Genomic DNA, 15,658 nt, shown 5'->3' on the forward strand with positions numbered 1-15,658 from the left:
CGCTTATGTATTTTATATTTTTATACACATAAAAAATTAAGTTATTTAGGATCTTGTATTAAATGTTTAAAAATGTTGAACCATTTATGGAAGAAAAAAAATTAAATAGATGAATATTTGTCACGCCTATATAAGTAGTTCAAAAAGAGTTAAAGAATTTTGAAAATTGTATTTTATAATAAAAATAATAATATAAACATTTGGTGAAAATTTCAAGTATACATATATAGGTACCTACTGTTATTTTATTTATTTACGAGTATTATTTATTTTAAAAAATGAGTATTACAAAATATCAAAATTGTTTGTGAAGACATTTTTATAAATTTCTTATTATATAGTTTATATATTTTTGAGATTTTAATGAATTATATCAAAATACTAACTTAAAACACTAGTAAAAAAATTCTGAAAATACATTTTTCGATATTTCGTAATTGAGAAATAAATAACTTATAAAGAGCATTGTTTTAAATTGTTTAAGCATTTTTACTTTGCGAATAAATTAAATTAAATAAATTCACTGACCAGGGCCTCAAAAAGGCTGAAAACGGCCCTGTGTAGAGCTTAACTTCAAATACATATTAAAAAAAAAAATTGTGTCTAAGTATTTTTTTATAATAAATTGTATGATTATTATTATATTATTATATTATTTTGTAAAAAGTAATTCAATTTTAATTTAATCAATTTATATTGATTGCACAGTTAAATATGCCAAATTAACTTGTTTATATTTTCTATGAAGTTTAATTTGTATATTGTATTTGGTTTTCGAAGAATTTATAGTTTGTACCTAACTAAATTTTCATATGTGATACCTATTATTACTCTAAAAAAAAATTACCAAAAGCCAATAAAATAAGTCAATGTGAATTACAATATGACATTGTGTTTCTTTTTATAAGTCCAGTGACTTCAGATTGGTATGGAGTTTTTGGGAGGAGATAGGTAATATCTAAATACACATTTTTTGGTAATTTTCAAAATTTTAGATCCTCAACATATTTTGGAAAATATAAAAACAAAAAAAGCGAAAATTAAAAAATGAAAGTAATAAATGAAAAATAAATAAAACCGTTTCTAATATTTAAAAAAAAAATATATTATAACAATAATTAGTAATTACTACTATATATTATCATATTATGATATACATATAATATTCTGATATGTTATAACTACATAGCTTTATTATTTTAATATTTTATACGATTTGACGATTTATTTTGTACTCGAGTGCTTCTCATTCTCGTATCAAATGTACTTATAGTATATTATATTGGTTGTAAATATAATTATTTAATTAATAATTTAAAAAAAAAAAGTATATTGGTGTCAACTAGTTTTGTCATATTTTGAATTGGCTTAAATTTGTTTATTTGTTATTATTAAATTTAATAAATAAATAATCTGTAATAGACGTACCTACTAATTAAAAATAATTACAGTATTTGACTGATTTATGTAAATAATTAATATAATTAGGGATTTAAATCACTTATTATTTAGACTATTATAAGTTATCGAGTTATATCGTAAGTACATTAATTACATTTGTCACTTTATTCAACAGGCTATTATTTATTCATATGTAACCGTGCAGATTGTAGGTACCTAAGGTGTTTTTTTGTTATATCGATTTAAATTTCATATTTTTTTTTTCATATATGGTTCAGCGTAAATAAAATTCAAGATTAAAAAAATAATTATTCAAATCGTACTTTTATTAAACAAATTATAATAATTTTATGATAACGTGAGATCTTTAATACGGCGTGCAGAATAATACACGAAATATAAAATTCAATATCGGTTAAAATATTATTCGGTCACCAACATAATTGTTATCGTAATTGACAATATTTATTTATAAACTGCGATATGAAAACCAGTTTAAACCTATGGTGCGGTACGGCTGCAGTCGCGCGCGGGGTGGTGGCATGAACACTGTTCTCGAACGCTGCCGCTATACTTAGCAGAGCAGCACATGACGACTGTAAATTTATGATTTTTTAACCAAAAACATGTTTTCGTACTTCCCATTTTCCTCAGCTCTCAGTAGTCATAGAAACATGATTTATACACCAAAATAAACTTGAGAAGTTCCTCTAGATGATCTCGTTCCAGATTTTTGATATCTTTTTTTTTCTATTTTATATGATTTTTTAAAAATGTTAAAAATTTTGAAAATTTCAAATGCAAATATCTCCGGTTTGAAAAAAAAATTCAAAAATCTGGAACGAGATCATCTAGAGGAACTTCTCAAGTTTATTTTGGTGTATAAATCATGTTTCTACGACTATTGAGAGCTGAGGAAAATGGGAAGTACGAAAGCATGTTTTTACGGTCGATTTTTCGCTACCAGAACGGCCTCTTAAAAGTAAAAATTCCCAAATTACTATAAATTTAACTAAATGTCTTTAAATACTTATACATTTATATTATATGATTTATATCTAAAAAATGATAATGTAAATAATTGGTGTTAAGTTCAATGTTCTACAGTAATTTATTTTTAAATTAAAACAAAAAAATAAAAAATTAAAAATTAATTTAATGAACAATAAATTTCACTATTCCTTAACTTTATTTGGTTTTCCCGATATTTTTGAAAATGAATACAAATTTTTTACGCTTATCCTCCCATAGTACTAGTTGATGGTTAGATCCGATTTACTACCACAAATAACTTTAAATGTTGCTAATCGAAGAATTGTTACTACTTCAAAATATGATAACTCATGACAAACAAAAAAAAAAAACAATTTTTTTAAGCTATTTTGATTGTAAAATCAATTTATTACATCACTGCACTCAGGTTCTATAAATAGTATAAGTATGTATTTGAATAGTTAAATAAAGAAAGAGATGGAGTACAACAAAAAATAAAATATAAACCCGTGGCACCCACGTATGCGCAATATAATAATATGCGTACATCGCAGCTCGTCAGTACTCGTTTGAACTTCCACATGTGAAGACTACGGCCGTCGTATATTTTGTCGATAAGCGTTCGAATCAGTGACTCGACTAGTCTCAATCATGTTATCGTTTCTCGCTGATTTGTTGTTCGACAACGTCACTTATATTAGCTTGATCGCCGTGTTCACGGCCATCTACTACTATTCCACTTCGACGTACGATAAATGGCGGAAATTGAACATACCGCACGAACCGCCCGTGCCGTTTTTCGGCAACACATTCAAAATGTTGACGAGACTCGAACATATGATTGACATGCTCGAAAGGTTGTACTACCTATATCCGGACGCCAAATTGTTCGGGTACTACCAAATGAGAGATCCGGTACTGATGGTCCGCGACCCGGAGCTGATCAACACGATACTGGTAAAGGATTTTTCGTACTTCACCGACCACGGTGTAGAACTGGACCCGTCCACGTCCGTGTTGGCCAAAAGTCTGTTTTTCACCAACGGCCAGAGATGGCGGACGATGCGCCAAAAGCTGAGTCCGGGCTTCACGTCCGGCAAGCTGAAGGACACATACTGCCAGATCAACGAGTGCAGCGACGAAATGGTGTCCGGCATCGTCGAGACGCTCGAGAAAACCGACCGAATGGACGTGAAAACGATGACTGGAGCTTTTTCCACGGACGTGATCGGTACGTGTGCGTTCGGCCTGAAGCTGGATGCGATCAAGAACGTCGACTCGAAGTTCCGCCGGTACCTCAAGATGATTTTCCAGAACGCCCCGAGACAGGTGCTAATGATGATCTGCCCTATAGCGATGAAACTATTAAAAATCAAATTGTTTTCGGAAGAGGCTACCAACTTTTTCTATGACGTGTTCACCGACGTCATCAAGTACCGCGAAGAGCACAACGTGGTCCGGAACGATTTAACACAGACCCTTATGGAGGCGCGTAAAGAGCTGGTGTTGAAGGAGAACTCGAATATCGAAGGTAACAATATTATTGTTGTTATATATTATAGAATGATCAATGAAGTAGTGATAAATAATTGAAAAAATCGTCCAGTTTTACAATATTAGTCGGATGATACGAAAACCCTACAAACAAACGACTCATTTAAAATAGTTAAATTATTTACTGTTAAATTACGTAGCCAAAAAATATCAAGCACTAAGTTTTTTATAAATTTATAAAAACAAGTACAATATTATTTATATAACCATTTAAAGTACTTAAAAAATTGTAAAAAATATTTAAGTATATTTTATTATTATTATTTTTTCAAGATTGCTTTACTTTAACAAAGTTATTATTTGTACAAATTGTACATTTTTGTGCCTTTAATATGTGTGTTGGTGTGACTTGTGACTTGTGACTATAATAACAGTATGAAATAACTGTTTATTATTTCGAATTTTGATCGGATATATAAATATTTTATGAACCACTGAAACTTAAATTCAATATTCATGAAATTATAATCAAAAAATAAAACAAATTTAAGCAATCAAAAATTAAAATCAAATCAAAGTATATAAAAATATACAAACAAATATAATACTCATATGTAATTGAAATACATAGCGAATACTGCGTATATATTAAATATATATCGGAACCTACACGCGTTGACGTCACCATAATAATAGAACCAATTGATATTTATGACGGTCAATGGTGATATTGCAGATGTACAATAATAATAACTGAAATAATAATATAGTCGTGACGATTTAGGACCTCTTTTTTAATATTTAATATCTCGTTTGCAGAAAAATTCACTGATGCTGACATAATCGGAAACGCTATTCTCTTGTTCGCCGCTGGTTCGGAAACCGTGTCGTCTACGCTGTCGTTTTGCCTGTACGAATTGGCGCTGAACAAGGAAATCCAAGACAAGTTACGTGCGGAAATATGGTCGGCGAAAGCAAAACACGACGGACAGTTGAACAACGATTATTTGATGGATCTCCATTACACCAACATGGTGTTGGAAGGTATGGCATAATATCATGAGTTGTTGTATAAACGAGGCGATTCGACATCCTCGCCAACCTCTTTTTCATCCCTAAAATGTTCAAGGTACTTGTAGATGACACATAAATGCCATATTTTTAATACTTAGATTTTTGTACCACATCAAGAGTACACTGAAACGAGACATAATAAACGTCTATTTTAAAATTAAGAACCTCCTTTTTTCGCTGTATAAAATATTTAGTGGATGATTTTTTGGAAATCTTAAAGTATCAAAATTTAAATGAGTGCTCGAGTACCCATTTCGCAGTTTTTTTTATATTCTAGTAACAAGAAGATATAAATGGTATACAGTACATGAATAATTTTACTAGAAGATACTTCACACTGAGGAAAAACCTTGTGTCGTGGAGTAAGGGTATTTATTTGTCAGTGCCAAAATAAAGTGGATTAATAATAAAAAAAACTAATGATAATAAGAAAAAAACCAGAGTTTATCTTAAAATAGTTGAATATGATGAGCGATTTGTAAATGATAATATATGTATATAAAAAAAAAAAATCAAATTTTAGTATTATATATATTTACAGATTATTGTAGTACCTTTTTTTAAATTTAAATTTAAAATTTTTATAACTATAACAAACCAGTAATTTCTTTGGAATTGTATTTAGGGACCTTAATCCAATATGTAAGAAAGATATTAATGCTTTTTTGGTATTGACTAACGGTATTTCAAGAATTTTTTTTCTTAAGTTATACATATTTTGATTTTTGATATTGAACAAATTATTAGTTATTAAACGTTACGCATTGAAGATAATGATTTTAAAATTAGAAGTTATACTAAATACTTCAATTATCCATCTCTAAGTATCAAGGTCGTTATAGCATGCGAAATGCGTCGTATATTTTATAATAATGACTGGCGAGTATTGCGTGCCTAGAGTAATCCATAAGTTCGATTAAACAATAACTATAATATTATTATATATTATGTCATGCAATTATTAATAGTAATTCTTATCAAAATTGGCGAGGTAAAAATCAGTTTTCAACAGTTTGTAATTATCAAAACATCATATTTTTGCATCTTTTATGCACTTCAACAAATGAAATAAAAACAATACCTAGAATCTAGATAAAAGTCGATTTTGTAAACAATTGATATTGCGTATCGCTTCGTTTTTTTAATTTATAGTCGTTTATCGTATTTCAGAGACTTCTCGCAAGTACTCCATTGCTGTTAACGTAATGAGAGTGGCTACAAAAACTTACACTCTGCCCGACGAATCGTTTGTTATCGAAAAAGGACAACAGCTTATTATACCCATGTTCAACATACATCGTGATCCAAAATACTATCCCGACCCGATGAGATTCGATCCGGAACGATTTTCTACGGAACAAAAATCGCAACGACCCAATGGCACTTACTTGCCGTTCGGCGACGGGCCTCGGCTGTGCATTGGTAATAATATAATATTATAAATAATGTACTCGTACTAATATTATTTTATCATATTATTTTGACATTTACATTTCAGTCAATAAGGCATGGCTATAATATATGTATAACAATATGACATAGGTATCGGCAGAGTTGGGCAAAACCTTTATGTAGACTAATATTATTCGAATGATTTATTTTTATAATTATTATTCGGATAAAAATTCAAATAAATTTCAAAAAATACAAAATGTACTATAGAATAATTTTAATTACTATTATATACTAGGATGTTCTTTTATCACAAACCACTCATTATTTCAAAAAGTATTAATGTTTTTTAATTGTATGTTTGAAAATTAGTCGAATAATTGTTTATTCGAATAAAATATTAAGTAAGTATCACAATTTCTAAATAATCATCTGAATAAAATTGCATTCGAATGACGCCCTACTCTGCAAATATCGGTATGATAACGTCGTATTTAATTTATTTACAACTTGTACGTACCTACATAATATTATATACCTTTATTTTATTTACGTATAGGCAAACGGTTTGCGGAATCAGAGATGAAATTGGCCCTGTCCAACGTATTGTCAAAGTTCGAAGTTTTACCGTGTGAACAAACCGAAATTCCCGTTAACATAAGAAACGGATCGGGAGTTATTTCACCGAAAAACGGAATCATCTTAAAATTTAGACCGATCGTTGAACACTGAATTTGAATTATAGTATTTTATGCTCTCATAGTCTCATAAAATAATAATATCTATTATCATACTACTAATTTCATGTGTGTATGTGCACGTTGTGTGTGTGTGTGTGCATAACTAACAATAAATTTATTACGTATCTATACTGCACATGGCCAACGTTAATATACCCAGTAATAAATAAAATAATAATAATAACAATTATACCCACGCATCACAATATATACTAGGTAAATATCTTATGAGACCGATTGACCGTGATCTTAAGTAAGAACCTATATATTGTTACATATATAATTATTCTGTCGATATTTCAAATTGTTCCGTTCACATTTATATTTGAAATGTTTTACTTTAAAACTTGTTTGATTTTATAATGTCATAATTATTATTATTAATGTACCTTAATATTAAAATAAGTTCATATACTTTGATAGCCCATAAGTATATAACTACATTTATTATAAATTGTAATGTAAATACATATATATAATGTACAAAGACGTAATTTGTGGAATGCATGGGTGTGCAATTGTATTGAAAATTCAATCAAAAATCAACTTATATTTTATCATTGTTATATTCATGGTTTTATTTGTATAATAACCTTGACTGGCTTAATTTGAACTCACTGTATCCACTTCTTACCATTTCGTTATATTATTATGTTCATTAAAAATATGTAGTTTTGTTATTTCTCTTTTTTTATAAAATTAGAATGACAGAATAATACTTAGGTATTGTTATTGGCAAATAAACGTTTGTTATTGTTATTGTTAAATATCATAATTGCGTATCGACGACCCTCATCGAAACTCTTCCCCGAGTGGCTGAGTACTTACGGAACCATGGTGAATAGTAAACGTTCTTCCTTTGTGGTCCCACGATCTATAATATAATACTCCTATATATAGTGTACAAATATTTTAATATACAAAAATCGCATATATTAAAATTATATAATTCCGCCAAAAAATACATTAAAATTAAATAATATATTTTGCTATAAAAATTCAAAAGTTAAATAATAAACTTTAAATTCTTGATTATAATTAAATTAATAAAAATAAAAATTAGATGACTGTTATTTTTTTAAATTAAAATTGATGATTAAATATATTTCCAAATTATGTTCATTAAAATTAAATCTTCTATCACTTAAAATATGTTTTAAACAAAGAAAAGCAACGTTCTACACTTCAGTTATTGGTGATGGCGAATTGGTGGAATACCTATTTAAAACAATTCAATAAGGTAGGCGTTATATCAAAATTAACACGTTTTATCTAACTTCCTAACATAACTTTTTAGTTCATAGTAAGATTTAATAATTTTAAAGTTTTTTTTTTCAATTACATACATAAATTTATCTTTTAACGAGGAATATTTGTTAATACCTATCTTCAATTTTTCTAAACACATTCATACATTCAAATAGTTTGTTATTCAATTATTCCAAATTTTTAACTTGTAAGATTAATGGGTAACTCAGATCAATGTAGAATTTTATGAATGATAAACCACATTTGACTGCATTAATTCGAACAAACTTTTTCACCTTATCCACACTAATAGCATTGTCTTTTAAACTTTAAATCATCGGAAAACTTCAAAATTAATGAACCTAAGTCGAACGTGAACTTCCTACTCTTTTCCTTCGATTTCTACATTTTCTATATATATATATATATATATATATATATATATCATTAAAACCATTTATTAATATCAATATGATTATTTTCAAACTATTAAATTATAAATTATAATACATGTGTTATAATTTATTTACTTCTATATCTTCTTTCTTTTGCAGTTCACAATCATCGTCAGATAAATTGTTTAACTTTAGGCCTTTAGGCTTTTCTCTCTTTCTATTGTTACTAAGTTAAATTAATATAAAATAAGTAATCTTACTCAACGACACGAAGTTCCATCTCAGTGTAGAGTAACCTCTAGTAATTATATCTATTTATAAAATATGTGTATTATATATTTCTAAACTAGAATAAAATAAATATCTAAATTTATATATTATATAATTCTACTGTAAGTGTGTATGTCACTGAACTCCTCCTAAACGGCTGGACCGATTTGAATGAAATATTTTATATTTCCCTTATTCAACAATTATAACTTATTTGTTATTTTTAATTCAATATATTAAATATGATATTTCTATTTAAAAATACCTAACTAATATATCTCTATATAAAAATTTGGTGTACGACGTGCGGGTATGACGTTCTCTATGCATTCCAAAACTACTCAACTGATTTTGATGAAATAATGATCAATGTGTGTAATTTTGTCTCCGTCATAAGAATGGATAGTTTTTATCTAGATTAATGATATCAATAAATTACCTATTTATTATGTTTAGGACTGTGCCATTATTAAATTATATAATCGATTATTTGAATAATAGATTGTTTTCGAAAAATGATTGATTAATCGATTGAAAAAATACAATGCTTGGCGGGATATAAAGTTGATATGCCTGAAATATCGTCTATAAACCAAATCAGAAAACCAAAAATAGTATTTATCCTCACGCTAAATGTTAGCATAAGGCTACCAAACTTAACACGGATGCATTTTGTACGGGCAACGAAGTGCACGGGGACAGCTGTATTCTATAAACCGTGATTCATCCTACATTTTTTTTATGCTAAAACTGATTTTAGGTTGAGTCTAGTGTAATGCCTCTTAATATTTCTATAACCAATCGCTTAAAAGCTAATTATTATTATTTCTGCAATGAAAAAACTACAAGGTCAGTGTCCTTTTCTAAAGGTTCTTTAGAACACGGTGAGCAATGGTTTTTAACTTTAAGAGTACGTGGTACTCGCATGTGTTGTCTCCGACTTACACGCGTACGACATAGAAAAAACGCGTTTACGCAATACGCAGTATGAGTAAAACTCGTTCAATTTTGGTTCTAGAGTAAATTTACGTAAAATAAACGATGACAATATTTTGGAGGGTAAAATGATAAGTTTTCTCCATTATCACCAATATAAGTTCATTATATAATTGTATCGTTTAGATATAGCAAAAATTTCAAAATGTTTAAATATCCTTTTAACACTTTATAACCTAAAATAAACTCAAACTCTTACACTCCGAAACATTGTCATCTTTTAAAAGTAAAAATTTTCATACGACTATAAGTCTAACTACATGTCTTTAAATACTTATAAATGTATATTATTTGTTTAAGCTATTTTGATTGTAAAATCAATTTATTACATCACTGCACTCGGGTTCTATAAATATGATAAGTATGTATTCGAATAGTTAAATAAAGTAAGAGATGGAGTACAACAAATAAATAAAATATAGGCTCGTGACATCAACGTGTGCGTAATAATAATATGCGCACATCGCAGCTCGTCAGTACTCGTTTGAACTTCCACATGTAAAGACTACGGCCGTCGTATATTTTGTCGATAAGCGTTCGAACCAGTGACCCGACAAGTCAATCATGTTATCGTTTCTCGCCGATTTGTTGTTCGACAACGTCACTTATATTAGCTTGATTTCCGTATTCACGGCCATCTACTACTATTCCACTTCAACGTACGAAAAATGGCGGAAATTGAACATACCGTACGTACCGCCCGTGCCGTTGTTCGGCAACTCTTTCAAAATATTGACGAGACTCGAAGATCAGATTGACATGTTCGAAAAGATGTATTACCTATTTCCGGACGCCAAATTGTTCGGGTACTACCAAATGAGAGATCCTATACTGATGGTCCGCGATCCGGAGCTGATTAACACGATACTGGTAAAGGATTTTTCGTACTTCACCGACCACGGTATAGACGTGGAATCGTCCACGTCCGTGGTGGCCAACAGTCTGTTTTTCTACAACGGCCAGAGATGGCGGACGATGCGCCAAAAGTTGAGTCCGGGCTTCACGTCCGGCAAGCTGAAGGACACATACTGCCAGATCAACGAGTGCAGCGACGAAATGGTGTCCGGCATCGTCGAGACGCTCAAAAAAACCGACCGACTCGACGTGAACACGATGGCTGGAGGTTTTTCCACGGACGTGATCGGTACGTGCGCGTTCGGCCTGAAGCTGGACGCGATCAAGAACGACGATTCGAAATTTCGCCGATATGTCAAGATGATTTTCCAAAGCACCCCGAAACTGCTATTCTTACAGGTGGTGGCGATGATCTGCCCTCGAGTGATAAAATTATTTAAAATCAAAATGTTTTCGGAAGAGGCTACCAACTTTTTTTATGACGTGTTCGCCGACGTCATCAAGTACCGTGAAGAGCATAACGTAGTCCGGAACGATGTAACACAGACTCTTATGGAGGCACGTAAAGAGCTGGTGTTGAAGGAGAACTCAAATATCGAAGGTAACAATATTATTGTTGTTATATATTATAGAATGATTAATGAAGTAGTGATAAATAATTGAAAGAATTGTCCATTTTTTCAATATTAGTTGGAAATTATATGAAAACTATTTTAAACAAACGACTGATTTAAAATAATTAAATTAAAGAGCAAAAAAAAACAATATATTTTTATACACAATTTACAATGAATTAGGCAAACACCAAGTTTATTATAAATTTATAAAAACAAGTACAATACTATTTATTTGGTCAATTAAAATTCTTAAAAATTTTAAAAAGTATTTTAAATTTTTAAATATATTCTATTAGAATTTTTTTTTTTTTTTAATTGCATAGAAAAATTATTATTTGTAAAAATTGTAAATTTTTGTACATTTGTACCTATAATATTTGTATTATTGTAACTTGTGACTAAAATAACAGTATGAAATATTTGTTTATGTTTTCGAATTTTATTTGAATATATCTTATGTAAATATTTTATGTACCACTGAAACTTAAATTCAAATTTACAAAATTATTATCAAAAAATTAAGCAAATTTAAACACTCAAAAATAAAAAATAAGTGATAAATGATAAAAGTGTACAAAAATGTACAAACATTTAAATAACATTGATATATAATTAGAATACAATACGAATACCTATTTTTTTTTTTTATATAAAAACGATTACCTGGGAAAAATATAAAGTACAAGGTAATATTTCTATACCAATTTCTGCACTGCGTATCAGGATGATTCTTTTATCATATAACAATCATTATTTCAAAAAATATTAATTTTTTACAAAACATTTTTTAACATAGTTTCAAGTTACTACGTTTTTATTAAAAAATTAGATTTTTAAATATTTTTTATCCTTATATTTTTTTAAGTTTTTTACTTTTTTTGTATGACAACATAGAGTTTTAATTTAATATTCCACAGCAGAATAATTTTCTGAGTATTTTGATACATAAAAATCGAATTTAGGGAGAGTGGTTTATGAGTTATACGTATTTAAATTTTTTACAAGTGGAGTGGAGTGGTACGGGGTCACTCCGCAAAATATTTGTCCCCTACTCCGCTTGTTAAAGTAAATATTGAAACCTACGTGCATCGACGTTGTCAACAAAATAATAGAATCCATTTATGACAGTCATGCCGCAGCTGTACAATAATCACTGAACTAAATATGACTAAGTATTTAGTTCAGTGACAATAATAATAACTGAAATAATAATATAATCGTGACGATTTAGGACCTCTTTTTTAATATTTAATATCTCGTTTGCAGAAAAATACACTGATGCTGACATAATCGGAAACGCTATTCTCATGTTCGCCGCTGGTTCGGAAACCGTGTCGTCTATGCTATCGTTTTGCCTGTACGAATTGGCGCTAAACAAGGAAATCCAAGACAAATTACGTGCGGAAATATGGTCGGCGAAAGCAAAACACGACGGACAGTTGAACAACGATTATTTGATGGATCTCCATTACACCAACATGGTGTTGGAAGGTATGGCATAATATCATGAGTTGTTGTATAAACGAGGCGATTCGACATCCTCGCCACCCTCTTTTTCCTACCTAAAATGTTCAAGGTACTTGTGGGTGACACATAAATGCCATATTTTTAATACTTAGATTTTTGTACCACATCAAGAGTACACTGAAACGATACATAATAAACGTCTATTTTATAACTCAGAACCTCCCTTTTCCGCTGTGTAAGATATTCTGTGAATGATTTTTTTGGAAATCTTAAAGTATCTAAATTTAAACGAGTACTTAGGTACTCAGCTGGCCAGCTATTAAACGTTATTCATTAAGGATAGTGGTTTTAAAATTAGTGGTTATGTTATACTAATATTAACTATCTCCAAGTATCAAGGTCGTTATAGCATGTGTCTTATATTTTATGATAACGACTTGTCAGATGTCAAGTATTGCGCGCCTATAGAGTAATCCATTATTTCGATTAACAATAATTATAATATTATATACTTTTGTCATGCAATCATTAAGTATACTCCTTATAAAAATTGGCGAGGTAAAAATCAAATTTCAACAGTTTGCAATTATCGAAACATCATATTTTTGCATCTTTTATACACTTCAACAAAAAAAAAATATCTAGAATATAGATCAAAGTCGATTTCGTAAACAATTGATATTGCGTAATGCTTCGTTTATTTAAATTATAGTCATTTATCGTGTTTCAGAGACTGCACGCAAGTATTCTACTGCTTTTAGCATACTGAGAAAGGCTACAAAAACTTACACTCTACCCGACAAATCGTTAGTTATCGAAAAAGGACAACAGCTTATTATACCCATGTTCAACATACATCGTGATCCAAAATACTATCCCGACCCGATGAGATTCGATCCGGAACGATTTTCTACGGAACAAAAATCGCAACGACCCAATGGCACTTACTTGCCGTTCGGCGACGGGCCTCGTCTGTGCATAGGTAAAAATGTACTTGTACTTCAATATTATTTTATCATATTATGACATTTACATTTCAGTCAATAAGGCATGGCTATAATATATGTATAACAATATGACATAGGTATCGGCAGAGTTGGGCAAAACCTTTATGTAGACTAATATTATTCGAATGATTTATTTTTATAATTATTATTCGGATAAAAATTCAAATAAATTCCAAAAAATACTATACAAAATACAAATGTACTATAGAATAATTTTAATTAGTTTAAATACTATTATATACTAGGATGTTCTTTTATCACAAACTACTCATTATTTCAAAAAGTATTAATGTTTTTTAATTATATGTTTGAAAATTAGTCGAATAATTACTTATTCGAATAAAATATTAGGTAAGTACCTATCTCAATTTCTAAATAATCATCTGAATAAAATTTAATTCGAATGACGCCCTACTCTGCAAATATCGGTATGATAACGTGGCATTTAATTTATTTACAACTTGTACGTACCTACATAATACTATATACCTTTATTTTATTTACGTATAGGCAAACGGTTTGCGGAATCAGAGATGAAATTGGCCCTGTCAAATGTATTGTCAAAATTCGAAGTTTTACCGTGTGAACAAACCGAAATTCCCGTCAATATAAAAAGTGGATCAGGATTTATTGCACCGAAAAACGGAATCATCTTAAAATTTAGACCGATCGTTGAACATTGAATTTGGATTATATTATTTTGTACATTCATAGTATAGTCTGATAAAATAATATTTTTTATCATATATTCATATTAATACTAATTGTAAGTGTGTGTGCGCACGTGTGTGTATTGTATTAACGAGGTATCAATGAATAAAATTCGAACATAACTAACAATATTATAATTATTTGTTCGATTGTTCCTATATTTTACTAGAAAAGTAAAAAATGTTGTACAAAATTATCAAAGTTTATGAAATCTATGAAATATTCAGTTTTTATATCTAACACTTGAAGACTTAAATAGAAGGTTTTCTATAAGCATTTAATACAGAACTCATAATTTATAATCATAATTTTTTTTATAGCAAGGTATTTAAAATTCAAAAAAAGACAATAATAGATATTTTAACAAAAACTATGGATTTTAGTTATTTTAATTAGAAATATTTATTTTCATCTATACCTAATATTTTTTTTCTCTTTCGATAAGCTTGAAAATTTAATACAAGATAAACCCCATTAAGCTGTTCTTAAATAGCTATAATCAATAACTATTTAAAATACCCAGGCATAATTTATTTTCATGAGCAATGAGCATTTTAAGTTAAAGTTATGGCAACGTTTTCAAAATCACAAAAGACTGTAAATTGTTTATGTAAATATTCATAAATTGGAAAAACATTTTTCATAATTTGTATTTGTATTAGTTGTTCATGTGAAATTCATATTAAAACTAAAAATCTAAATAATATATTCAAAGCACAATTTTATTTTAAGATTAAATTTGGACGAAATACATACTTAAACTATGAATAACGATTTTCATTGTTTTTATAGTAGGTAGGTACGTAACTAATCATTATTAATATTGTGGAACACTTAAATTTTATGCTGGTATATTATTATAGTTTTTGTGTCTGATAATATTTTTAGTTATTATTATACTGTATCGTGTGTTGAATTTTATGCACTCAAAGCTGCTAATAATTTAAATCGTCATAATTATTATTAAATCTAAACCACTTATTATACTGATTAATAAT

At 29.0% G+C, this 15,658-nt stretch overlaps 1 protein-coding gene across 1 annotated transcript; it reads left to right on the plus strand.

Annotated features, from left to right (window-relative positions):
- Window positions 1-2,922: 2,922 nt before the first annotated feature.
- On the plus strand, window positions 2,923-14,789 carry LOC132919203 (cytochrome P450 6k1-like). Its single transcript, XM_060980588.1, has 8 exons — window positions 2,923-3,925; window positions 4,708-4,932; window positions 6,133-6,384; window positions 6,914-7,069; window positions 10,626-11,459; window positions 12,742-12,966; window positions 13,673-13,924; window positions 14,460-14,789. The coding sequence occupies exons 1-8, from the start codon at window positions 3,046-3,048 to the stop codon at window positions 14,630-14,632; spliced, it is 2,997 nt and encodes a 998-aa protein (XP_060836571.1). The 5' UTR covers window positions 2,923-3,045; the 3' UTR covers window positions 14,633-14,789.
- The last annotated feature ends 869 nt before the right edge of the window (window positions 14,790-15,658 follow it).

This window comes from Rhopalosiphum padi, chromosome 2, assembly GCF_020882245.1.
Source record: "Rhopalosiphum padi isolate XX-2018 chromosome 2, ASM2088224v1, whole genome shotgun sequence".
In the NCBI taxonomy this organism is placed as follows: Eukaryota; Metazoa; Arthropoda; class Insecta; order Hemiptera; family Aphididae; genus Rhopalosiphum; species Rhopalosiphum padi.

Coding starts and splice junctions, on each gene's coding strand:
- LOC132919203 (XM_060980588.1), top strand. CDS start 3,046: ATGTTATCGTTTCTCGCTGATTTGTTGTTCGACAACGTCACTTATATT. Junction 4,933..6,132: donor CACCAACATGGTGTTGGAAG/GTATGGCATAAT, acceptor ATCGTATTTCAG/AGACTTCTCGCAAGTACTCC. Junction 11,460..12,741: donor GGAGAACTCAAATATCGAAG/GTAACAATATTA, acceptor TCTCGTTTGCAG/AAAAATACACTGATGCTGAC.